The 27,792-nt window shown below is 34.3% G+C and overlaps 2 protein-coding genes across 3 annotated transcripts in view; one reads left to right on the top strand and one right to left on the bottom strand.

The window, feature by feature from the left end:
- LOC141461079 (cholecystokinin receptor type A-like) overlaps positions 1-27,792 on the bottom strand; it is a 428,938-nt gene that overhangs the window by 185,569 nt on the left and 215,577 nt on the right. The gene's annotated exons all lie outside the window — the stretch shown is intronic.
- The window catches only part of LOC141461080 (luciferin sulfotransferase-like), a 62,426-nt gene that overhangs the window by 23,188 nt on the left and 11,446 nt on the right, over positions 1-27,792 (top strand). Inside the window, exons 1-6 of one of the 2 annotated variants that reach the window (XM_074141759.1) lie at positions 465-532; positions 6,588-6,790; positions 12,821-12,920; positions 17,528-17,696; positions 21,351-21,471; positions 27,552-27,646. In XM_074141759.1, coding sequence (XP_073997860.1) covers positions 480-532; positions 6,588-6,790; positions 12,821-12,920; positions 17,528-17,696; positions 21,351-21,471; positions 27,552-27,646 — 741 coding nt within the window. In that variant the 5' untranslated portion in view covers positions 465-479. Of the gene's footprint in view, positions 1-464; positions 533-6,587; positions 6,791-12,820; positions 12,921-17,527; positions 17,697-21,350; positions 21,472-27,551; positions 27,647-27,792 lie in introns of those variants that run through there. The other variant, XM_074141760.1, reaches the window with a different exon arrangement.

Here is a 27,792-nt window from a genome sequence, read left to right as displayed (position 1 = left end):
AAATTTCATTGAAAAACAGTACAAATAAATAAAAACAGGACAGCGTCTTAAAAATCAGTACTGTCCTGCCAAAAACAGTAGGAATGGTCACCGTATATAATAGGTATATGTAATGTTAAAGATTTTAAGTGTAAACTAGACGAAGCAATTATTTTGTAGTATGGATTTGTATGATTGTTTGTGAGAATTGAAAACTGTCTTAGATGTTTCAACTAATTTAATAAGACACTGTTTTCTTTTCTTTGTTTGTCGATTTTACCAGGTTACAAATAATTTATAGGCATCAAATAATTTTATATTAAATATTGCCAATATAATTAAGAAAAAAATAAACTAACTGAATACTTTAATTTCATTATTTTTTCAGCATTTTAATGATAATCTCAAAAAATTTAAAGCTATCCAAAAAATAAAAATTACAAAGATTAGAAAGAGAACGAGACAAAGTGAGGAGAGATACATATATTCCTCGCTCTAACATGGGCAACAGTTGTTCTGAACGGAGAAGATATGGCATTTTCAAAAAGATGACGTAAGAATTATTTGGTACCAACACAGAAAAATATAGAAAAATAAATAAAGATGCAATAATATAAGATGCATTTGTTTTTTTGCATGACCCAGCACAACACAGGAAATTTTGTAAATACTTGGGAGTGATCATAATATTTAGCAAATAAGGAAAAGTCAACGTACACAACAGGTTGAAAGATGACGTAATGAATATTTAATTTTTGTATGAGGAAATATTTGTATAAAATTTTCTTGAATGGTGGAGGGGGGCGTTCAGGAGAATTTTTATTGTTTATGGTGAAGGTGTGTGGGTGTGTTGCAAGTTAATTAAACAGCAGTTTCCTAACCTGCTATTCTGGGAACCACTGATATTACTTTACTCTGTACGTTATATTTATAGAACATATTTCTGGTATATTTTCAGACTGGATTATTACATTTTCTTTTTAATAATATGGCATACCAAGTTCTAGTTAATCGGCGTTCTGCCTTCTGCAGGGTTGCCAACAGATCAAATTGTCTTTCTACCATTTTCTGCCCCAGCATTCACCTCTGTCAGTTCATCTATGCTCCATCCATCTTTAAGATAGTCTTCTTTCCCAGAGGATTTTAATTTTTCACCACCTGTGGCTATCTTTCTGAGTATCTATACAATTACAGTTTTCTCTTTACTATTGGGTCCACTAAAGTCAGTCACCCTTAGCCTCCGTTTCTTTTTCAAAATCTTCAAATCTTGAGCAGCATTGTACTCTGTGCCTTCAAAGGTGCCACCTTAGGTACAGAGAGCAGTTGATAACCTCCTGGCTAACCTGGCTTGCGAGCCAGAGGAGGCGTCTTTGAAGGCACAGTACATGCTTCACAAGTTGAATAAAGTGCCATTTTATTTTTTGAATTATTATTAATTAACTTTGATGAAAAAAAACCCTCCATTATGTCGTTCAAATAAGTTGCACAAACAATTGTAGTCAAGAAACTAAAAATTTGCCACAATTCTTTCCCACTTCCTTGTTTGAATAGTTCGAACGATTTTTGTAGCAATTTTAACTAGGCACCTGCCTATTGTACTTTTTCACTTCTGTGTTTTATTGCTACTTTATTTTTTACTTCCGTTTTATAAAATAATTATGAAAAACTAAAATGGTTACTTTTCTTTTTGTTCCTTCTTCAAAAATTGACATTTGAGTGAATTATTAATGAAAAGTCAGTTCGCAAAATCCCAGTTTTCTGCATTTACACCCCTCTGATCGCGATAGGGTTTTATTAAAAACCAAAAAAATCCATATGATCTTGAAGCTCAATAAATGCGCAACATTTTCTGAAAATATGTGATTCCTTGATTCATTAACCATTGAGAAAATGCAGTTAAAAATTTTAACAAAAATCATCGAGAACGAAATTTTTAGACATTCAAGTAATAATTTCGTTGTTATTAGAATCGTTTTGAGGCTCTGTACCAAGCAGATTTATAGGAAATTTAATGCTCTTTCGTTTGGAATAAGCAGATTTGTTGTAGGATAAAGGATAGAAAAGTTACGGCCGTTTTTATGGCGAAAAACGCGAATATCGACGGAAAAGTTAAAAATGCAAATATCTTGGACACTATTGAGAATCGGGCCAGAGTGAATAGAATATTTTTTGTTGCATTTGAGCTGCATAATCATCTCCCGAAGTTTCGACCACTCCTCCGTATACACCCTATATACAGGGTGTTCAGCCTAAGACTACGGTAACTTCAAGAGGCGATTCTGGGCATCATTTGCAACAAAAAATTCCATATAAACTATGGCTCGATTCGGCTCCGTTTTATAGATATTTTTAATTTTATGTTTTTTCAAGGTGTTACTACTTTTTAGCAAAAAGTTGTCTATATTTCTCAAACTATTAAAGCTACAGCTATTTTAATAAGCTCATTAGAAAGAAGGTTAAATTTCCTTTTAAATAAGCTAATTTGTATTCCAAAATAATAATATTAAGTATTTTACTTTGTGGCCCAAATATAAGGAATAGGAAGTTTCTAATTTTTTCCAAAATCTTTGACTTCATTTTTCTCAAAAACATTTAATATGAAAAAACCGTGCACTATTCAGGAAAAACATCTACATACGATCACCTTTCGAACGGTATACAATAATTAGGGTTATGTTTAAAATTGATGCAGAAATCTGTGATTAATTGCAAAAAGGTAGGCTTCAAAACAGTGTCGGCATTATGAAAGGAACTTACTTATCGCTCTAATCTCCAAGTTAAAAACTGATATGTTTTATCCTAATACGGCTTATAAAAACAAATAAATACAAGAAGAAGAAAAGATAGTTTAAAGTCTACATTTTCATTAGATATTTAGTTGTCATTTTGCTATCATTATGCCAGCGTATTCGAATATTGAATATCGCGGTATGTTATACATCTACGGTTTCGTAGATTGGAATAGTGGAGAAGCTAGGCGGGAGTATTCTAGATGTTTTCCTGACAGGGTGTTCCGAACGCTAAGATGATCGTGGAGGTGTACTGGCGGTTCGGTGAAGTATTCCATCCACGATTATTTAATTTGGGGATCACAGCGAGTAATAAGTTCTTGGCTTATGCATTAGCTCTTCACAACCTGTTAATTCAAAAAGTTTATTGAGTAGTTCAAAATGATGATTTATTCACATTATTTGGCATATTTCTTTAATTAACTAAAGAATAACACACAGATCTAAACTCGTTAAACGAAAATCCTTTCTTTCGAAATTGGTACCTTACACTCATTTAACATCATACACCATTTTCTTCTTCTTATTTTATTTTATTATTTATAATGTAAATTTTATATTTTTGAATATAGTCCTTAAATTAATTAATTATTAAATTACACGTTTGTAAAAAATCGTACTGGATTTGATGATTCTGATCAGTTATATTCTTATGGTAGGTGAATTCCTTTCATAATGCTGACGCTGTTTTGAGGCCTACTTTTTTGCAATTAATCAGAGATTTCTGCATCAATTTTTAACATAACCCCAATTATTGTATACCGTTCGAAAGGTGATCGTATGTAGATGTTTTTCCTGAATAGTGCACGGTTTTTTCATATAAAAAGTTTTTGAGAAAAATGAAGTCAAAGTTTTTGGAAAAAATTAGAAACTTGCTATTTCTTATGTTTGGGCCACAAAGTAAAATACTTAATATTATCATTTTGGAATACAAATTAGCTTATTTAAAAGGAAATTTAACTTTCTTTCTAATGAGCTTATTAAAATAGCTGTAGCTTTAATAGTTTGAGAAATATAGACAACTTTTTGCTAAAAAGTAGTAACACCTTGAAAAAACATAAAATTAAAAATATCTATAAAACGGAGCCGAATCGAGCCATAGTTTATATGGAATTTTTTGTTGCAAATAATGCCCAGAATCGCCTCCCGAAGTTACCGTAGTCTTATGCTGAACACCCTGTATAGAAACTCCAACTTTACGCCAACGTTTCGACAGATTTATTGACTTTTCAAGGCGTATTTGTGTGAGTTGATTAAGTTATAGAAACGATAGTTATTTGTCGAAAAGTTGGCTTTAAGACTGGAATTGCTGTTTTTCTACTTTGACCGAATCCTCGCTAGTTTAATCCTAAATATTAATAGTTTATGGTCGCTAAAAGATAATACAAATTTATCTCTTCTCAAAAATACCATCTCCAATAATCCATTGGCAACAGTGATTCAGTTATTTTACGATCTTGATTATGCAGCCAGTGACATGCATCTTTCTTGCATCATTATAGTGCAAGATTACGTTTCTAAAGAGTTTACCAGTGACAATGGATCTTACAAGGGAGACGGTGCAGTTTTAGGTCACTGATTTCAACATTTTATATTATTTTATTATTATTTGCTGAATCTACACCACAAGATAGATAACAAGACTGTTGCCTTCAATGTGCCTTCCAGATCCTTGGGGAAAAAATGTTTTAACAATTGCAACAAACCATGGGACCATTTTCGTCAATTTTATCAGGACTTTTCAGGTTCATAAAATATCAACATGATGCATAGCTTTCATCATTTTTTTTATCTGAATGAAAAATCTATCTTCTCGGCGAAATTATTTATTTATTTATTTTATTTCCTAAAACCAGATTAAGACATCTAGCAAAAATGTGTTGTTTTTTTTGATAAGAAAATTTGTTCTTTTCCCTAGAACAGCGATGGCGAACCTTTAACGCGCGGGTCAGACACTGACCCACGCAAGTTTTTTCACTGACCAACAATTGCTAGGCAACCATTTGTTTGTTTACGCGGGTTGATTTAGATTTTCTAATTGTGTGGATAATTTATATTCTATCTGTATTTTTTTTCAAACACGCATTGACACAAAAGCAATTTAAATGCTATCTATAACCTTTAGTTTGATCATTACAGTTCTAAAACGCAAATGACGACAAATGCTTTTGTAGTATTTGAAATAAAGCAAAAGGGTTTACAAAAATATCAAATAAAATGTATAATTTTACTCATATTTTGTTTGTTAAAAAAAATCGACAACCCAAAGCAAATAACCATATTTAGATTTTTCTTCAGATAAAACACACTTTAGGTAAGGTTTTGTTCAGTTATGTTTGTAAAAAGAGACTTCCATAGCACTTGTTTCGTCCCGTTAAACCAACTGAATTTTAAAGATATTTAGTTTTGAAAATATTCAGTTTAAAACTTTTTAAACTTAACTTTTGTGCAAATGGGCATTAGTGATCCCAGAGCTAGTGCTAAAAAAAAAAAAATGAACAAAATTTGATCTACGTCTCAAAAAGGTTCGCCATTCCTGCCCTAGAAGAATACCAGGAGCAAAGAATTTTTGTCGCATATTTATTCCTTCACGGAATACCAACTTAACAGCCTATCTCTTCTTTATAATATGTCAGAAACAATCCTGATAGGAGCCTATCAGAATATAAAGTTTTAGTAACTGAGATTTTTTTTTTTATTTCATTTTACTTTTTAAATAATTAGTTCACACCTGCAGACCAATTTTTTCTGAAACAGAAAACTCTAAATATTTCAGTGACAACTGAATTTCTAAAATTTCGCATGATCGTTATTTTTCCCTATCTAATGTAGATTAGATTAGACTAGGGCGGCCTCAAGGCCTACGCCACTGCGACCCCTTTGGATCTATTGTGGCTCCCCTCACTTTAAAGCTCACCCTCCAGACCTGTCCTTTTAATCAGACTCTTGATGCTGGAGAGCGGCTCTTGGGTAAAGCTCTCAGGCCTTGGTTTTTCCTCCCCGAGAAGTAACATCCTTAGCCATACGAGCCTCTCACACTGACACAACACGTGCAGTGCCGTTTCCTCCTCCTCTTCCTGACAGAACCTACAGTGGCTATCATCTGCCAGGTCCAAGCGATGCATGTGTTTTCTGAGCCTGCAGTGGCCCAGTTAATAGTCCTACAATCATCCTTATAGCCCCACGGTTTTGACGGATTAATTTTGCAGCCAGCCTCGGCGAATAGCCTCTAATGAACTCCTTCGCCTGTCTCTGCCCAGTGGTGGCAAGCCACCACTCCTGAGACATAGTCTGCGCCCATAATTTAATGACCTCAGTCTTAAGACACTTAGAGACCCCACAACAGGGCTCCGGATCAACGAAGTGCCCCGCAGAACCTTCCCGGGCCAATAAATCTGCCGCTTCGTTTCCCTTATGTCCTGAATGACCAGGTACCCAGACCAGAAAGACCTTATTTTGGTCACTAATTTCCTTCAGAGCACCCAGACAGTCCCAAACCAGCCTTGAGTTGACCTGGTAGGAACTAATCTAATGTAAATAAAAGTAATAAAAGTTAAGTAATGAAAATAAACAATCGTTTTATGCAAAACTCTTGGTATCACTTAAATAATACACATCGATCACTGCATGAAATAATTTTCAATAATGTACCCACCATATTACGATATCTGTGCACCAGTTATATTATGTTTTATTTGAATTAAAGTGTTTTCTATATATTTTTTCATTTGTTTGTGTTTTAGTGTTACGGACTCTAAAAATAAAATTTTGTTTTTATTAATCGATGAAATTACAAATGTATCTTTTCTCTTTTTCCAGTATGGTAACGGTAGAAGAATTAAAAGATCCAATAGCCGATTATGTAAGAGAACATAGAATACCTGGATTAATGCCAGTCGGCGATGTACGATTACAACCATCCGGACTTATTATGCCAAAAGAATTTTCTAGATACATCGATCGTATAAAGAATTTTCAAGTTAGAGCCGATGATGTTTGGGTGATTTCTTATCCAAAATGTGGTGAGTACGTTTAATTTTCATTTTGTTTATTTGTTTAACTTGAAACACTAAAAAATCGTAACATTATATGATTATAATAAATATATTTACTGAGTTCATCGTCAAGAAAAATCGATTATATACGAGGTCTGTCTAAAAAGTATCCGACCTTTATTTTTCCCTCGCAAAATAAAGACGATAGCGCGGCGCCACTGTACTCAGTAAAGGAAGACACCTTCATGCGCATGTGTGAATTTTGTTACCGCCTTCCAGCGCGTCAGTCGCTGCCTGTGGGTCGCTGAGTGAGGTGCCACTCAACGTGTTCGTCGCATTACCGATTCTCCAACTTCCGGATCCGATTCTCTCAAGATGACTGACGTGATGAGCAAAGGCACTGCATCAAATTTTGTCAAAAGCTTGGTGATTCTCAAAGCGAAACAATTCGTAAGATTCAGCAGGTGTTTGGAGACGAAGCGATGGGTGAAACACAAATTAAGAAGTGGTTCAACCGCTTCAAAGATGGCCGCAAATCAGCGGAGAGTGACCAAGTTGTTGTCGCCGGAACGAAAGGACCTCCGTTTTGAAGTTGCAATAACTTCAACCTCTTCGGCAATCTCCCGCACGGCCATCACCAAATTTCGCACAGTCTGAACAACGGCTGCACTCCGAGCAGTCTGGGACATGCCAGAACGCTGGTCACTCTCCGCTGATGTGCGGCCATTTTTGAAACGGTTGAACCACTCCTTAATTTGTGTTACACCCATCGCTTTGTCTCCAAACACTCGCTGAATCTTAAGAATTGTTTCGCTTTGAGAATCACCAAGCTTTTGACAAAATTTGATGTTTCAGTCATCTTGAGAGAATCGGTAATGCGACGAACACGTTGTGTAGCACCTCACTCAGCGACCCACAGGCAGCGACTGACGCGCTGGAAGGCGGTGAAAAAATTCACACATGTTCATGAAGGTGTCTTCCTTAACTGAGTACAGTGGCGCCGCGCTATCGTCTTTATTTTGCGAGGGAAAAATAAAGGTCGGATACTTTTTAGACAGACCTCGTATAATGATGTGATAGAATTATCGGAATGATTGATGTAATGAGCAAGAACAGTAGGGCGATGTATCGATAATTGACGAATTCTGGATAATCGAGCATAGAATTTGTCTCGCAAAGATTAAATGTTGATAGATCGATGTTAAGACATTGATTTAGAGATGCTTGTAGGTTGTGACAAATTTTGTAGCATTCAATAGTGGTGAGATAAAAGTGAGCAATAAAGTATACAGGGGCCATAGAGGTCTCCCTTCTTTAAGCTCCTGAATATTAACTCTTCTTATAGCAGTATTTAAGTAATGTTTTCCTTATGTTGTTAAGAAAATGTTGATGTTTCTTAGGCAACCATACTAGCTACGCTCATGTAGGGCTTTGCTTACACTGCGTGTGATAACATTGGCCTCAATAGTTCGTCAAATAACTGTTATTTAGTAATTTGTTTGCTGTTTTATGTCTTTTGAATATTTAAATAATTTTTAGCTGAGCTAACCCGTACCACCACTAATTGATCCTCGATCGAGTCTTTGGATTTTATTTCCGCGCCTTTGCCTTCAAATACTTCTGCTGTAAAGAGATAAGATTCTTTTTCATCGATTATACATCTTTCTTTTACTATTTACAAACATCAACTTTATATAATTTTATCTAGATTAGATTAGTTTCTAGTAGGGCGACTTTAAAGGCTTACGCCACCGCGTTTGGATCTATTGTAGCTCTCACCAGGTTAGCCAGGAGGTTATCAACTGCTCTCTGTATCTGAGGAGGCACCTTTGAAGGCACAGTACATGCTGCACAAGCTGCGTAAAGTGCATTATTTGATAAATTAAGGAATAAGTTTGATCCTTTACATGAAAGATATTGATCACTTAAATATGTGACAGGAGGTTTCCAATTTTTTTGGTAATTAAACGCAACTCTCCCAAAATTACCTAATAATTATTAAACCTTCTTGTTTGTAGCAGATGTAAAATTAATTTTTAGCCCTTTTGATGCTTGAGAACATCTAAAGCTCTTAACATTTGATTATTGCTTAGAAAAATCACTCGGAAAACGACTTATTTCCCGATATTAAGAAAAATACTAGCTCCACTGCCTTGACAATATTTTTAGTAGAAAGGGGATGAAAAAATACATAAAAATGACCTATCGCGTGCTCTTCTTTCTCTTTGATAACAAGTTAAAAAATTGAAATATGATTAATAAATACCAGATTTTGAAATGGCCTAGCACCTTTAATTTTAAAGATATCGAATTGCGGTTTCCGGTTTCTTTCATAACTTTTTATACTCTTTAAAACTGTTTATATGAAAATGGGGGTCAACTGTAAACACTTACTTTTGGACGAGCGTCAGCCGCGTACGCGATCAGGAATCTAAAATCAATTAACATATTCTGAAACTAGAGGTGACGGGCAACAAAATTTTCCCTCTACCATTTTTTTGCTCAGATCAACCGTTTAAGCATGAAATGCATTTGAGCCGTCTTAAAATGAACACCCTGTATGTTGCAGCTTTTGGAAGATTAATTTATTTAAAATATTTCTGAATCTGTGCACGGATCTCCGCATTTAAATTTCTTAAACAAGCCCGTGAATGAAGTCTATCTCATGTTATGCTGAAATAGAGCATTTTCTACTACTTCATTAATTTCAGCTTCGAAGCCATATTATGATATTGATCGAAAATTGCTTGTAATGAAGTTTCTAGTTGATTCATTCAACCATTTTTATTAAATCGCTTAGATTTCTTAGTTCTTTTCATTAGCTAAGACAAACTAAAGTTGTGATTGAGAAGTGTAAGGAGAAAAAAGGCACAGACGTTTGCTACTTGTAGTTTGTTTAGCATTAATACCTTTTAGAAACCTTTTTATTCCACTATTCTAACCTTTCATGAGTCTTTCTATATGTTTGTCAAGAGAGTGTTCATGCTTCCAGAGAGGTCATGAATGCTGCCAACATGTTTTCCTACATACACGTACTAATGCTTATGTACTTTCTAGCACCTGTAGAAAGTTTAAGAACTTATTAACTAAAAACATTCTTGTAGAACTTATTTAAAGTATCGATTGGGCCATTTTTGTTGGTAACTATACATTCTGTTTCAACTTTTAACTTTATTAACTTTTGAAGGGCACTTCAAAGTATTAGTATTTTCTACTGAGTATTTATCTCTTGCAGCGAGTTTTCTCTTAATAACTCTTTCTGTTACAATTTTTATATAAATAAAAATATTTATTATCTCTACGATCTGAGTACCACAGTTTTCATGTTTTTCGTTTTTGTTTTGTTTTATCTTGTAAACTTGCTTAATAACAAAAAAAATAATTCAAGACTTTTAATGTTTGTTATTTTGCTTTCATAACTAAACAAAAATAATAAAATATTTGGCTTCTTCAAAGATTTTTCGTCAACTACTTAAATACACTAAGTGTTGGTCTAGTGGTCAAGAGCGTGGCTTTGTGTGTAGGAGATCACCGGATCGAATCCTGTATATGGCTACTTTTTATTTGTTAGTAAAAATTGTTTATAGTGAAGTATGAACTTCCGCTCCCGTACCGCGACACCTAATTGGTAATTGAACGTTAAGCCCCGCCTTAAAAAATAAACTAAACCAATGAACTAAAAACATATTATTAACTTGATGATAAGAAAAAAGAAAATATTTGACAAATTAAATGGATAAAAATTTAAATATAAAATAGCACACTATTTGGCAAGTAAAATACATAATGCAGCTAATTTAATGTAACATTGCTGAATATTTAATTTACGTTGTTAGTATCTCCTTAAATGGAGAGCTTTTACAGTGAAATAAAAGATATTAAATTTTACTAAGGTGTCCACAGTTAATAATAACAAAAAAGACTCCAGGATAACTTGCATTAAAAAGTTGTTTTTATAGAATTAATATAAACTCAGTTTAATTTTGGATGATAGGGATTTGTTTAGAATTATTTGACCAAATTATTATTAAATTAGAATTTTTCTCTAATAAAACATTTTCTACGGCAATTTCTATGGTGGCAAGGGATTGCTCAAGTTAAGCAGTCGTAAAATAATAATTAGGTGCCAAAAATTTTAAGGCTAAAACCCAAAGCGAACATTTACTGGCGGGCGGCTAGATGATTTGGGCAGAATAGGCCTACTACAGTCTGGATTTATCTTAAACAAAAGTTTAAGCCCTTTCCACCGATTAAGAATCGTTTACCTTGATCCAAACTATGTCGTTAAAAGCACACCCCGCTCTTAATGTGACTTGCAAAGCCAAAATACATCGTTCTTAGTTTATAAGAGTTTTAATTCGTACCAATTAATTTCCGTCCATGGTTTTATGGGCACCTCAATAAAAGAATGCAATGAGATTGTAGCCACGAAATATAATGGCTAGTGCAGAATAAGTGCAGTTGGTTAGTTTCGGCTTAGCATGCTCGAGGAGACGTAGTCGTTTTGTGGGAGCTGAATTATTTTTAAGATTGTACCCTGATTGGTAGTTATAATTTAAATATTTTTGGAAAATAGTTTTATTTCATTTTGAAATCTATTCCAAAATTTATTTAGTGCTACATTTTTATACAGATACTCGTTTTATCGATAGCCAACGGTAAATCTATTATTTATTTTTACCTATATTTAATTTACAACTACGATATTCAAGTAATAAGTAAATATGCGTATAACATATGAAACAAAATAAATTGAAAGAATTGATTAAGGGCCAATCAACGATGACCAACGATTAGTCGGCTAAATCAGGATACCGTCACGGTACAGTAAACTGCAAAACGATTCTATAAAGAGAAAAATCTATGAGTTAATCTCTTTTTTGAGTCTCCGGGCATCTATTGCAATGGCCATTAGCGTCATTTGAGTTGTTATTAATATAATTGCCGCCATCATTTTTAGGTAATCTAGACGAACTTCGTTAGTAAAAAAATAAAAAAATAAATAAGTATAAAACAAATAAATATGTAAATAAATAAGTATAAAATAAATAAATAAATAAGTATAAAACAAACGAATAAAAAAATAAATAAGTATAAAATAAATAAATAAATAAGTATAAAATAAATAAATAAATAAGTATAAAACAAACAAATAAATAAATAAATAAGTATAAAATAAATAAATAAATAAGTATAAAATAAATAAATAAATAAGTATAAAACAAACAAATAAATAAATAAATAAGTATAAAATAAATAAATAAATAAGTATAAAATAAATAAATAAATAAGTATAAAATAAATAAATAAGTTTAAAATAAATAAAAATTTCCGTTATGTTCCCAGAAAGTCTAAATACGGGATGTAGAACTATGGGTAGATGAAAAGTTCAGGCTTCCCATGAAATAACCCAATTGTTTTGATATAATGTGCTTTTAGAGAAACAATAGCTACCCAGAAAGCTTACAGTTCTCCTAAAATATTCTGCTAATTAACAAAAAATGTATTTTATAAGCTTATATAATTGAAAATTGAGTAATTAATCATTTGTAAATAAGCCTTGTGTTTAACAACAAAAACATTTTACCTTTCATCGTAACAATTTCAATATAATCGTAACTTTCAACATATTTTCATATTTTGGCCATCAACAACAAATCTTTATTTCCTCATATCAAACTTTATGCTATAATTATATTAACCGTCCCTAATAATTACTTTAAATATTAATAAAGTTCTGAAACAAAATAAAATATAATAAAGATACAAGTTTCAACTTGTTTTAATCTCTTTTTCAATGAATTATAGAACACGAAATATTTCAGTTTTAAACCCCTGCACCTGATCGTAATGTTTTCTAATTTCACTTACTTTGTTTATTAAATGATCGCAAACCTTCTAGAACAGATTACCTCCACATTTACCCAAGAATTTTTCCACATAATCGCGCAGAGTAAATATAAAATTATTAAAGTTGTAATGAAACGTTAAAACATTTTGTGTTGTTTTTAATTCAATATTTTTTTTTATTTAACTATTCTATTTTTGTTTATTTAGGAACAACATGGACTCAAGAAATGGTTTGGCTGATAGGTAATGATTTGGACTATGAAGGAGGCAAAAGTAAATTGCTTTTCCAACGATTTCCATTCTTAGAGTAAGTACTCAATTTTTAATTTATTTAAATTAAGTTAAGAGTTGAATGCTCTTGTCATTTGACATTTGGCATTTCTAGGTACATAAACGTCCATTATCTCTTCTACCGGCGCGCGATTATTCCGAGATAAATCTATTTTAATTCTCGGCTAGTTGTCTCTCCACTTACTTGAAGTTGGTTAATGACTTTTTTTTCGGGTAGCCAACAAAATCAGAACAATAAAAATAAGCTTAAGACTTGTATTTGCAATAATCTAAACGCAAATGCTAATTAAAAATTTGCAGCAATGCCTGAATATAGTAAAACAAATATTTTTTACTTGAATTTTTCAGTTTAGAATTTATTTTTTTTAGTGCAATTAGTAACCTTTGACTTTCTTATTTTAAAGGCAGCCTACTTTAAAATTGACTACTGGTCCATCTAAAAGAGTTTTCAATGAATTAAACAACTTGATAAACTAACACTGTTGGTGTGCTCGTGAACACGTTTTCTTGCAAAACAAACGTAATTTCTCATACGAAGATAAAAGGATTCCTGGAAAATGATATACCGTTAGAAAGCCCTTTAAACAAGGAAACTTTTATAAAAAAAGTGCCAGCACCTAGGTCTGATAATGATCACATAAGGGCCTAATGAGTTTTCTTCAAAAATTTCTATTACTTTTATTTTGTCCAGTATCCTGGAGGAAGATTGAGGCTGCTTGGAGAATAACTTATGCTTCGAAATGGTATCAATTTTTAGAAAATTTATCTGTCTAACCGTGTCAACAAGAATCGAATTCGGACTAAAACTTTCTGAGTAATACCATTTTTATTGGAAAAAAGTAAGGATTTTATAAAAAAAAAAAAATTAAAGTGGCGTCACTCAAGAACAGTGGAAAATATGAAGTTGGCCAATACGTCTTTGAACTCCACTTTAGATGTACTACACACAGTAGGGCCTATGGACAATACTTACTGGTTCACCCTGTATAGTAAGCTCAAATCTGCGCAAAAAATCTTTAAATAACTTCTAAGTTTTAGCATAACAGTTTTAGAAAATAAATATTTTTCTTTACATTAAAAGCATTCCCCTCCTCCCAATCCTGACATTAATTGAACTATTTCACCTAATTAATTACGTCATATTAAAGGCATTTATCACTGATATGTGGGCAGTTATGTACCAGAGAATACTATTGTGAGATGAATTGATCTATTATATACGAGTTCCATTCCATTTCGTTAAACTAAGCCTAATATATCTCTAATATATTATCTACTACACACATAATTTATTAAACCCTCCAGTTGGTAGCCCTGATACAGGAATGCAAGCAAGAATATTTGTGGAAATTACTAAACCGTTTAGTGCGTTCAAAGAATGTTACAAACAACGAAATTAGCCCCTTTTAAACATGTTGAATATTTTATTAATTTAAATAAAGTAATTAAGTCTAATAAAAAACTGTATTTAAAATATTTGTTGTTAATTCTCGCACAAATTTAGGAAGCACTTCTAAGCAAGCCACATTCTTTTCATTCGAAATTTTAGCAATTCAAATTTAAACCTTTGTTAATATTTTAAAAGCTGTAATTCCATGTAATCCATAAAAATAGCTCTTAAAGGCAGAGTTAAAGAGATTAGAGCTTTTACTACGAGGGTCGTTTGAAAAGTCCGTGCAAAGTCAGAGAGATAGCACCACTGGTGCGTATCGAGGTTATCTTCAGTTAGTAGCATCTCTTGGAAGAACACACACCAAGTTTCAGCCAGATCGGTCTATTTCTTTGTGTTTGGCATTCGTTTGAATCGAGGAAGTCGAGTGATTTTCAAAAAATGGACGAAAAAGAATTTCGTGTGTTGATTAAACACTACTTTATGAAAGGCAAAACGCCTCAGGAGACTAAAGAGAAGCTTGATAAACATTATGGTGACTCTGCACCTTCGATTAGAACAGTTTATAAGTGGTTTCAAAATTTTCGGACGCCCTGTTGAGGTTACTACTCCAGAAATCATTGATAAAATCCATGATATGGTGATGGATGACAGAAGAGTGAAGGTGTGTGAGATTGCTAGTGCTGCGGGCATCTCGAATGAACGGGTACATAATATTTTGCATCAACATTTGGACATGACAAAGCTATCCGCAAGATGGGTGCCGCGATTGCTCACGCTTGACCAAAAACGAAATCGTGTGAAGTGTTGCAAGGACGGTTTGCAGCTGTTCCAGAAGAATCCGCAGGACTTTAAGCGTCGTTTCGTCACTGTGGATGAAACATGGATACATCACTACACTCCTGAGACCAAAGAGCAATCTAAACAATGGGTTACCAAGGGGGAATCTGCGCCAAAAAAGGCGAAGACCGTTCCTTTGGCCGGAAAGAATATGGCGACTGTCTTTTGGGATTCGCAAGGAATAATCCTCATCGACTATCTGGAAAAGGGTAAAACTATTACAGGTGCATATTATTCATCGTTATTGGACCTTTTGAAAACCGAGCTGCAAGAAAAACGCCCACGATTGGCCCACAAAAAAGTCCTTTTCCATCACGACAACGCACCAGCTCACACCTCAGCAGTTGTGGTCGCAAAATTAATGGAAATAGGGTTCCAACTCGTTTCACATCCCCCCTATTCTCCAGACTTGGCTCCCTCGGACTACTATTTGTTCCCCAATATGAAGAAATGGCTGGCGGGAAAAAGATTTTATTCAAACGAGGAGGTGATTGCAGAAACGAATGGCTATTTTTCAGACTTGGACAAATCCTATTATTCGGAAGGGATCAACAAACTAGAGCAGCGTTGGACGAAGTGTATAAGCCTAAAAGGAGATTAGTTGAAAAATAAAAAAGGTTTACCCCAAAAAATTAAGTAGTTTTTATTTTTGCACGGACTTTTCAAACGATCCTCGTACTTCTTCTCCGGCAAGTGCTCGTAATCTAATTTCTTTGGAAATTCTTCCGCAAATAAACTATAGGTACGGTGACCATATTTTTTGGTGAGAAAATAAAGGATATTAATTCCGAAAATAGGGCAATACAACAATGCATCCATTAAAAATAGAATTTTAAACAATTTCAATACACACACAGTAAAAATTTAAATAACATTAATTTGGATACTTTACAGTAGAATTAATTTCTTTTAATAGCACCACTGCACGCTTTAAAAATTCATAAAATTCCGTACAGTTCTTCTGAAAGTTGTATTTGACGGAAATACATGCTTCTAATGTGCTTACCTTTAACTGGGTTTTCTCATACGTCCACATATTATTCACTAATGAAAATATTTCAATTATTTTTCAATCTGTGGGAGATGCTTGAACGAATTCGTTTTTGTTAGTTATTTTTCAGTGAAAGGACCCCGAATTTTAATATCGAAAATTCATTTCGATCACATTAATTGCACTTACTAAAAGTAAAAGTGTGTAATTTATATTTTTGTAGAAAACAATGCAGAACAATGCTTATAATAACTTATTTCTCAAGGTTATTATTTATGGCTGAATGCTGTTTTATCAATACATATTATGGGGTGAATAACGTTTTTTAAAAAAAGGCTTATTGTTTATAGCTTATTGGTCATATACGAGGTGTGGCTATTAAATAACGGAGACTATTGCTGTAAAACATTTTATTTTAAATTTATACATATTTAGTTATTATCACCTTCAATATACACCCCTCCCCTATCCCTACAACGCTCCATGCGAATTTACCATTGTTCGAAACCGGGCTGGAAGTCTTTTTTCTTTGAGCTCCTGCATGACGCTTGCCGCTTTTTCTTTCACAGCTTCAACGGACTGAAATCTCGTGTTCCTTTTAATGCAGATTTAACTTTAGGGGAACAGATAAAAGTCACATGGGGGGCCAGGTCAGGCGAATAAGGCGGAAGGCCTCGAAACTGGGATGTTGTACTTGGCTAGAAACGTCGTCTTGACAGACAAAGCAGTGTGAGCCGGGCGCGTTGTCTTGATGGAGAACCCATGAATTGTTCTTCCACAAATCGGGTCCGTTTTTTTCCTAACTCTTTTACTGAGTTGAGCAAGCACCTCACGGTAGTAATGTTGATTAATTATAATCGATATTTTCATCAGTTTTGGATGTGGAAGGGCGACCTATCTTGGACATTCAAAAACTCGCGCACGTGATTAAAATTCATCACCATAAACTTCTTTTAATAAAAGATAAGTTTCAGTAGCGGTTTTATCAAGTTTTATGTGAAATTTCACAACAATTCGTTGCTCTACTACATGTGTAGTATCATGTTTTCGGCAAAACGAAACTAACACCTCTTACACAAACGACGGTTCCTATCAGACAGATTTCTTTACAAACAAGTGGGACGCTGCAATCAAAAGAGAAGGCTTACGCTGCACAGCTGTAGCAGCATCAGTCTCGTTATTTAATAGCCACACCTCGTATCAGGTATTGCCAATCGATTGTAAAAGCTATTGTTAGTCGATTACAGTCGATAGGAGACGATAAAGATAGTGAATATTCTTTATCATTTACTTTGTCCGGATATTACACCAAATTATGATACCTTGGTTAGAAACATGCCGTGTCCATACGTGAATTCAATTATTATTATCAGATTTATGATATTATCTATTGTTGTTACAGAGCTGTAGGCATTATATCTGAAAGTCAGAAATCTGGCGGTGACGACGATGAATGGGTATTCAATGCCGACACAATAAGTTACGCCGACGATTTGCCTTCTCCCAGGTTTATTAAATCTCATTTACCTGTGAGCCTCCTTCCTGATCAAATATGGACAGTCAAACCAAAAGTAAGTATAGGACTACTTTTAATACAGAGTTTTGTTTTAGTCGTATTTTAACTTTAGAGAGAGGACTAGATCCAGGTATCTTAAATGTTTACCTTTTTTTTTTTATTTAATTGTTTTACTTTATTTTATTTTCACAACTGCAGTATATTTCTGCAATAAGTGAAGCTGATACAACATAATGCATAGTACAAATATGAGTTACATGAGGGTAGAATTCACCCATTGGTGGAACTCCCAAAGAAGAACAGTTCACTATTATGCACTGGCTCTGGCTTCATTGAGAAGATCGCGTGGCCACCTGCGCTTCAACCGTCTTAGAGTATTTCCTAGGCAATGAAGTAAGTTGGGATACTTGAGGATTAGGATGAGAGGTAATTGAAGCGTGGAAATTAACGTAACAGGGATCATAACAGTTTCCGAAACATATGGAACAAGGAAATCTCGGTGCAAGATAGAGTTTGAGGCAAATTAAAGAGCATCTGCGATTCGACGGAGTGTTTTAGACTGGAAGGATTGGATTCTATAGATATTGGAAGCTTTGGCTGAGCCCCAAAATTCCATTCCGTAAGTCCAGGCAGGTTTCTGTATCGGAAATAGATTTATTATTTATTTTTGTTGGCGTTTGCTTCTAATAAATTGCAAATTAACATAGACCTTAGTCCTTATTATAAACTGTTTATAGCCTAATTTTAAGATAAAGTCTAATTACATCTTCTACGAAAGTATGAAATAGGTCAGGTTTACAATGAAAATGCGTGTTACGAGGACAAAATCAACTATATTATCCAGCAGTGATCTAATCATATTTACAACAGTAATTACTTAGCCCAAATCGAACGAATACAATGAAAATTCCTTAAATGCAGACGACACAGCCATACTAGCCACAAGTACACATCCTACATCAGCTTCATACAAGTTACAGACACACCTTGCATAAAATAGAATCCTGGGCAAAGAAGTGGAGGATTAAAATGAACCCACAGAAATGCCAACTACAATGTCAGCTTCTTCAACAACAAATCTTCTTCCTTGTACAGATCTGGGTGCGCTACCTTGGGCTCTACATAGACAAACGAATCACGTGGAACCCACACACTAGACTTAAAAGACAAGCAATGACAAAACGTGCGAAACTGCTTTACAGACTGCCTTGGACGACGCTCCAAATTGCTCTTAGAATTCAAACGCTTAATATACAACACTATCCTCAAACCTAAGTGGACTTACGGACTAGAGCTGTAGGGTTCAGCCAAACCTACAAACATAAGGACTGAACAAGACATTTCAGTCAAAACTCCTCCAACAGATAGCTGACGCTTCTTTCTACGGTGACTAACCTCACACTTCCTCAACGACCTCAACATTCCCTTCATAGACCAACTCGCCAAGACAAAATACCAAAAGTTCCATACTGCTCTCCTGACTAGCTCTAATCCTCTTGTACTGTCCCTCGCCTCCTCTGACATCCCTAATACTCCTCGCCGACTGAATCGCCAACGGCCCCGCGATTTCCTTACAGTCTGAAGACCTAAACGTCATCCTTCTCCTATAGAGAGTGCTACCGCTGGGTAGTTTCGAATTGAGCACTATTTTTTTGTTTTACTTGTATTTGTCTTTATTTATACTGAATGCAACTTATTATGAAGACTTTAATTAAAAGCAATAGATTCGCTTAATTTGGTGACAGTTGATTTTAATACGTAATTATTATAAGGTTATCTATCACGCGTTCAGATTTCACGACCTTGGCTATAAAACTCGTGTTAATGAATATGTAAATTATTATGAAAGGTATAATATTTGCCAAGCACTTCCGCCCGCGGTATCTAATCGATGTCTGAACGTAAGTTGGGGAAGGGAAATTACCTCACAGCTCAAGTTTCGTTGTTACCACGGTTTCTTAAGTTCAAAACACAATCAACTTTAATTGTAATCTAATTAATTCATTATAATTTTTATTTTTTTTAAATTAGTTAAGGAAATTATTGCGATCAAATAAAAATTTACGATTTCGTTTTTCAATAGAAATAAGCTGTTTTGTGTTTCGAAAAAATGAAATAGTCTTCGTGAAAATGCGTAAATACTAAGTTTTTTACTGTTAAAATAAACACAGAAATTATATTTGTTTTTTTTTAAACTGCTAAGAAAATGCTGACCATTTACGAGGATCGTTTGAAAAGTCCGTGCAAAGTCAGAGAGATAGCACCACTGGCGCGTATCGAGGTTATGTTTAGTTAGTAGCATCTCTTGGAAGAACACACACCAAGTTTCAGCCAGATCGGTCTATTTCTTTGTGTTTGGCATTCGTTTGAATCGAGGAAGTCGAGTGATTTTCAAAAAATGGACGAAAAAGAATTTCGTGTGTTGATTAAACACTACTTTATGAAAGGCAAAACGCCTCAGGAGACTAAAGAGAAGCTTGATAAACATTATGGTGACTCTGCACCTTCCATTAGAACAGTTTATAAGTGGTTTCAAAATTTTCGGAGTGGCCATATGGGCACAAGTGACGCTGAACGTTCTGGACGCCCTGTTGAGGTTACTACTCCAGAAATCATTGATAAAATCCATGATATGGTGATGGATGACAGAAGAGTGAAGATGCGTGAGATTGCTAGTGCTGTGGGCATCTCGAATGAACGGGTACATAATATTTTGCATCAACATTTGGACATGACAAAGCTATCCGCAAGATGGGTGCCGCGATTGCTCACGCTTGACCAAAAACGAAATCGTGTGAAGTGTTGCAAGGACGGTTTGCAGCTGTTCCAGAAGAATCCGCAGGACTTTAAGCGTCGTTTTGTCACTGTGGATGAAACATGGATACATCACTACACTCCTGAGACCAAAGAACAATCTAAACAATGGGTTACCAAGGGGGAATCTACGCCAAAAAAGGCGAAGACCGTTCCTTCGGCCGGAAAGATTATGGCGACTGTCTTTTGGAATTCGCAAGGAATAATCCTCATCGACTATCTGGAAAAGGGTAAAACTATTACAGGTGCATATTATTCATCGTTATTGGACCGTTTGAAAACCGAGCTGCAAGAAAAACGCCCACGATTGGCCCACAAAAAAGTCCTTTTCCATCACGACAACGCACCAGCTCACACCTCAGCAGTTGTGGTCGCAAAATTAATGGAAATAGTGTTCCAATTCGTTTCACATCCCCCCTATTCTCCAGACGTGGCTCCCTCGGACTACTATTTGTTCCCCAATATGAAGAAATGGCTGGCGGGAAAAAGATTTTATTCAAACGAGGAGGTGATTGCAGAAACGAATGGCTATTTTTCAGACTTGGACAAATCCTATTATTCGGAAGGGATCAACAAACTAGAGCAGCGTTGGACGAAGTGTATAAGCCTAAAAGGAGACTATGTTGAAAAATAAAAAAGGTTTACCCCAAAAAATTAAGTAGTTTTTATTTTTGCACGGACTTTTCAAACGACCCTCGTAACATGTAAATTAGTTTTGAGCTTTTAGAAGATAAACAATAAGTATTTCTTCAAGGAACACATTGTAATAAATTCCAGTATTTTCTAGCATTCAAAATTCTTTGTTTTATGCACTTTACAATTTAACCTCAAAATTATTTACATTTTTTTTTGGTTTTAGATAAGTTTTAATATATGTTTTTGTTTTTATTTTCAGATAATTTATGTCACAAGAAATGTAAAGGACGCTGCTGTATCTTATTATCATCATCACAGATTGTGGAACGGATATACTGGTGTATTTCCGTTGTTTATGCAAGCGTTCCTTGAAGATAAGCGTAAGCTGAATTCATTATTGTAGTAAAGTAAGGTAAACTTTATAGGCGGGCTTAAATAAAATTATTTAAAATTTTAAATAAAATCCAAGGCCCCTAGACCGGGAATCGAACCCACTACCACAAATACATAGTAGCTTCACGGACCACGCCTTTAACCACACGGCTACCGTGGCGCCTTGATTTTTATATTATTATAGGGTTGGCAAATAAGTTCGTTCGGTTTTTGAGGGTGGAATAAATATCAATTTTTTTGATACACAGAATAAATTTTAATCAATTATATATTGACCATTCTTACTGATGACTTCTTGCCATCTTTCCACCAACTTCATTATACCACGTTCGTAGAACGTCTGTGGCTTATCGTCGAAAAACCAATCAAAATGTTTTTTATCGAAAGTTTTTCCGTTCATGGAGTTCTGCAACTATCAGAATAAATGATAATCAGAAGGTGCCAGGTTCGGTGAATACGGAGGATGAGAAAAAACATCCCAGCAGTTTATTCCGAGTGGTCAATGACGTATGCGGTCTGGCGTTGTCGTGGTGGGAGACGATACCTTTGCGATTTGCCAATTTTGGACGTTTTCTGCGGATTGCATGGTCCAATTTGGTTAACTGCAAGCAGTATGCAGTTGAATCAATTGTTTTGCCTGACGGTCACAGCTCGTAATAGATGATACCTTTATAATCCCACCATACGGAGAGCATAATCTTCTTCGGATGCAATTCCGCCTTCGAGCTTGTTTGCGGCGGCTCACTGCAGTGCTTCCATGATCTTTTGCGCACTACATTATCGTAGACGATCCATTATTCATTTCCCGTTACCATCCGCTTTAAAAATGGGTATTTTTTTTACGTTTCCGCATGGATATGCGAGTGGCTAAGTTGGCCTCGGTTAATTCATGCAGTACCAAACATTGAGCCGAGAAACGTATCCCAGACGGCGCAAATGATTTTCGGCGCTTGTATAGGATATGTTAAGTGCTGTTGCTATCTCTCTCACCGATTCGCATGGATCTTTATCGATTACGCTCTTGACATCATCTGAATTAATCTCAGTCGGGCGACCGGAGCGGGGCGCATCATTAATGTCAAAATCTCCAAAACGGAATTTGGCAAACCACTTTTGGCACACGCGTTCTGTTAGGGTATTATCACCATAAATACAACATATCTTTTTATGAGCCTATGCAGCTCGTTTGCCCTTTTTAAAATAATAGAGCAAAATATGACGAAAATGCACTTTATTTTCTTCCATCTTTACAGCTACGCAGCAGCCACAATAGTAATGTTTGTTAAACCGAAATCCATAGAAAGGTTACGCTTAACATAATCTTTCAAATGAACAGTCGAGTTCTGCGCTTGCGCCGAGAATAAAAAAAGAAAATCCGAATGAATCTGTACCAAAATAAAAACCGAACGAACTTATTGGCCAACCCGATAATATTAATTAGTATCACTAATAACGACCAAGCCTTGCCTCTTGTAACGAACTTTAATTGGGTGGTTCACGCTAGCCAAATTAATTCTGTTTGTTTTATCAGGAAATTCTTATAAATTAATATTTAAAAATCAGGAAAATTTAAAAAAATAATTAGCGAGCAATTTATCTTGAATTATCAATTTAACACTTAACAATGAAAATAAAAAGCCAAATTTAAGCAAAATGGAGATGCGATTTTATTTGAGGAAAGTACTGGGCTAGACCATGTTATGTAAGATGGATGAGATTTGGGGCTTGGTTATAAGATAAAAACAAATGTAGAATGATACAGGAAAAAATATTTTTGATGCTAAAGTGAAAGGGAAAATATGTCAACGAAGGACATGGAAGAAATATAAGGTAAGGAGAGATCTCTAGAGAGATGGATTGCAGTAATAACATGAAATTGGTCAGTTTCGTGATGAGGGGATAACAGTGTGAAGGGCGGTAAAAGTCGATTATCACGAGAGAGAGAGAGAAGAGATAAGTGATTCCATCACAGCGTGCTTGTTTACTTTTAATTGACAAATTTTTGTATTTTCATTCAATTTCTGAAATTAAATACTGGAGATATATCTAGAGAAATTTGAATGCCACTTTTAAAGTTTAATTACTTTTTCCGTTTACTATGACAACCGTAACGGACAGAAGAAAAACTGTGGGCTGTAATAGATGAAATCATTGGTATGTATCATCCTTTATTGATGATCCAACCTGGTTGTACCAGTGGTCACCATCATAAAACCAAAAATAAATACTTTTATGGATGCTATACTAAAAATTTCAACGGAGCATACTTGCTTTTTGTTGTTTTTTTTATCCTTTTTCGAATAATAATTAAATACCTGCCACTTATTTATTTATTTAGCTTCAACACACAATTTATTAGCATTAATAACTAGAGATAGCTTGGTGACAACGTCCCGTTTGCTTTATAAATGGAATGTACAATTTCTTTTCATAAAAAATTAAACTGTGGCTGTGTCATGGACACGGCCGAGTGCTATACGTGAATACGTTTACGTAACGGGTTATATTTTTTATATAAAAATATTTTTATTTCTGTATTTAGGATGAAATCAAGGAAACAAATAATTACTGTGTAACAATATAACTTTATTAATTATAGGTCTCTGATACGAAAAGTACGACACAAATGGCATACAAGATACATCGAGATTTCTGGTAAACGTTAAATCAATATAGGTATTACCTAACGTTGTTGGAGAAGTTTCAATATAAGACAAATTGAACTCGCTGAGCATGAAGTCGAGCAATGAGCGGTTTTGTGAGACATCAACATTAAAGTCTCCAACTATCATAATTGGTGTAGTAAGATCAGGCTCTTAATCGGGTATAATTTTCGAGATGTTTTTGGAATATTTTAACAACGATCGTAATATAAAGAGTTTAATTTCTGCTAACGCTGTGCCCGGATGGATATACACACACCCGAGTACGAATTTGAAGATGCCATTGGCCTTTTTCGTTTACTAGACACACATCACCAGCTTTTGCGTCTTTCATTTCCAAATAAATTTCCGAAATGTCAATGTTAACTCTATTACAATCAGTGAAGCTATTGATTTTGCGATGTATGGCGACTCCACCGGCTTTGCGACTTTTACCATTCGATGGTTTTTGAGAAGCCCTTTCCAACCGTATACGATCTCTGTATTTGGTTTTGGCTTTTCGACGCGTATAGGCCGACATTATATATTTTTGATATTTTTTTATTCTAACACCTTATTATATTAACTTTCACTATTTTAGACTAATGTTTTATACACAATCGATAGATTGAGACGACAGCTAACGATTAAAACTTAACCGAACATCGTGGCTTCCCCGAGTCAAAAGTTATACTAATTGCAAATCTCGATAGACAGCAAAATGATCTCAAAATGGCGACGCTTCCCCCTCCACCGCGCGCGATTCATCACAGTCCTCGCTTATCGTAATGATTCTTTGATCCTTTAGCTATCCAGTGGTCTAATTTAATTTTGGATGTAGACGATAGATTCGAAACTATAATGCCAAACTGTATCCCCCGATTTTGTTATCATTAGGTTTTTTGGATTGCTTCCATTGGATTCAAATTTAAAGACGTATTCACGTCAAAAAACCTAAGAGAAAACAAAACACTTGAAAAAAAAAGTCATTCCAAAATTAGCCCACCTAGGGTATTAAATTAAATGCCACTTTTAGCATTAAATGAAAGTAAATATTCGACTAATTTTTCCATTAGCTTTTTCAAATTAGAAAGTAACGCCTAGTAATTGATATCCTGATTATTTACTTTGTGATGAAGTCAATTACTCATAAGCAACAAATCTAGATCGTTTGCATTAAAAATTCATTACACAGTATTGTTTAATAATAATAATAAAGGGAAGGGATTAGCTATGAGGTTAGCATACTGGACTCCCACGCGGAGGTCCCGGGTTCGAATCCAGCTGCTGACCCTTAGATTTTCTCTTCCTAGGAGCTTCTTACAGCTCACTGTCCGGTGATGGATAGTGTTGTCTTTAACGAGAGAACACTGTCCGGAGGCCGGCAGTGCACTGAAAAAAAGCTCCGGGCGCCAATAACCTTAGATGTTGACGCGCCTTAAATTATAAAAAATAAATAAATAAATAAATAAATAATAATAGTAAAGTGTCTTTACTTAAATGTTTACAAAATTACATGTTTATTTATTTAATATACAGTGACTCCCATTAATATTGGGGCACCTATTACAAAATGATTTAAAAGGAAAATGAAAACAACATACAAAAGTTTGGGATTTTTTTTTTTTTAAATTACATTAGCAACATCTGTGGAAATTATATATAAGTATAACTCAATGAAATTCCAAACTGTTCGGTAGCACTTTTTGAAAAAGTGTAAAATAAGGCTCTCAAAAATATTGGGACACCAGAAGTGCTAGAGTTTAAATGTTCAGTATTTAAAATCTCCTACTATTTAATAATTGGTTGGTAATAATTTAATAATTGCTTTTTGATTTACAATAGCCCTCAAACGATCAGGCATGGGTGAAACAAGTTTTTGGTTAATTCAGGTAGTGTTTTTTCCCCATTCTTCCAGGAAACATCGTTTTAATTCATTTTTGTTAGATATTACTCGTTTACTTAAAGCACTGGCTAAATATTGCCATAAATGTTCAATGGGATTAAGATCTGGTGACTGCGGAGAGGTTTGGAAAACTTTTGGGCAATTGTAAAACAGTCACTGACGTATCACCCAAGCCGTAGGTTTGGGGTCGTTGTCTTGGTAGAATTTAAAAGACCCTAAAATACCAAATGTTTGGGCACTTTTTTCAAATTATATTTTAATATATTACTATAAACCATTTTGTCCATCACTCCATCAACAAACATTAATTCTCCAAATCCTGATGCGGACATCCAGCCCCAAACCATAACTGACCCACCTCCACCCGGTGGTGCAGCTTTAAAACCCTTTAAAGTTGGCTGTAAATTCTTCTTTTCGAGTTCAGCATTCGCTTTCCTCCAGACCATATCCCTTCCATCTGGCTAAAAAACATTAAATTTTGATTCATCGCTAGAGTATATCATTCCAAAATTCACTATTTTCATTAAAATATTTTTCGGCAAATTTCACTCTCTTAGCACGATTTATCTTACTGACAAAAGGATTCTTCCAGGCTACTCTACCATGATAGTCGAGTTTTCTTAGCACTCTCCGAACTGTTTCTGCTCCTTTTTTGCTCTCTGAACATGTCAAAAATTTCACATAGAAGTTTTGGAGCACTAAGTCGGTGATCTTTTTTAATTCTTTTAATATATAACGCTGCTCTCTCTCAGAGAGCAGTCGAGGACGGCCTTTTTGTGGGGTTGAAACAATTCTTTTTTCTTTTTGGTAACGCTGAATGATGTTCCACGCAGTAGATGTTTTAGGTCCGATCAGTTTTTCCGTCTCTCTAACACTTTTTATTGTCTTTGTGCAAAGAAATTACAATTTTTCTTTGTTCAATCGTTGTATTTGTATTTTTGCGCGACATGTTACACCTGGCTTGATTTATATAACCTAATTTAATTATTAATTTCATATTGAATAGGTATATGCTTAAGGTAAATATTTACAAATTGTATAAATATTCGGGCAAAACCTTGGACAAACTATAAATTATAATAGTGTCCCAATATTTATGAGAGGTAGAATTTGCTCTTATTATTATATATATTTTTTTTAATCTACCAAAACATTTTTATTTACTTATTTAAATAGTTTTTATTTAATTAATAGTAATTATAAAATGAAATGAATTGATAAAAGTTTGAATAAATGGGTGCCACTTTTAATTTTCGTCAATTTTGAACTTCTGTATGTACTGTCCCAATATTAATGGGAGTCACTGTAATAAATATATAACCAACAAAAGAAAGGTGAAATAGTTTCATTACAAACAAAAACAGAAAAATGAATAACATTAAACAAAATATTCTTAACTACAGTGAACATAATTATAATACAATACATCGTATTTAAGGCCGCTTAATATTTTACCTAACAGCATTGTTTACATAAATATTGTTTCTTGTATTCTGGAATATTATTTTTCCTGTTACAGTTGTCTACAGTCCATTCTGGGAGCACGTGATTGAATATAAAAAATTGGAATCTGAACCTTACATTCTAATTAATTCTTATGAGGAAATGAAAAAGGTAAACAATTATAATGTTTTTATTATTTTGATCGTATATTAGATTATTATTCCTATTTCTTTCCAAGTTAAGATTATTTCTGTTTTTTTTCTATTTGAAAAATCCTGACCTTACGTCTTAACAAAAGCACTTTCAGAATTCAAGGG

Source organism: Rhodnius prolixus, unplaced genomic scaffold (genome assembly GCF_049639745.1).
Source record: "Rhodnius prolixus isolate KJV_2025 unplaced genomic scaffold, Rpr scaffold_6, whole genome shotgun sequence".
Lineage (NCBI taxonomy): Eukaryota > Metazoa > Arthropoda > Insecta > Hemiptera > Reduviidae > Rhodnius > Rhodnius prolixus.
Note: the sequence above shows the minus strand (reverse complement) of the source record. Positions and strands in the feature narration are given on the sequence as shown.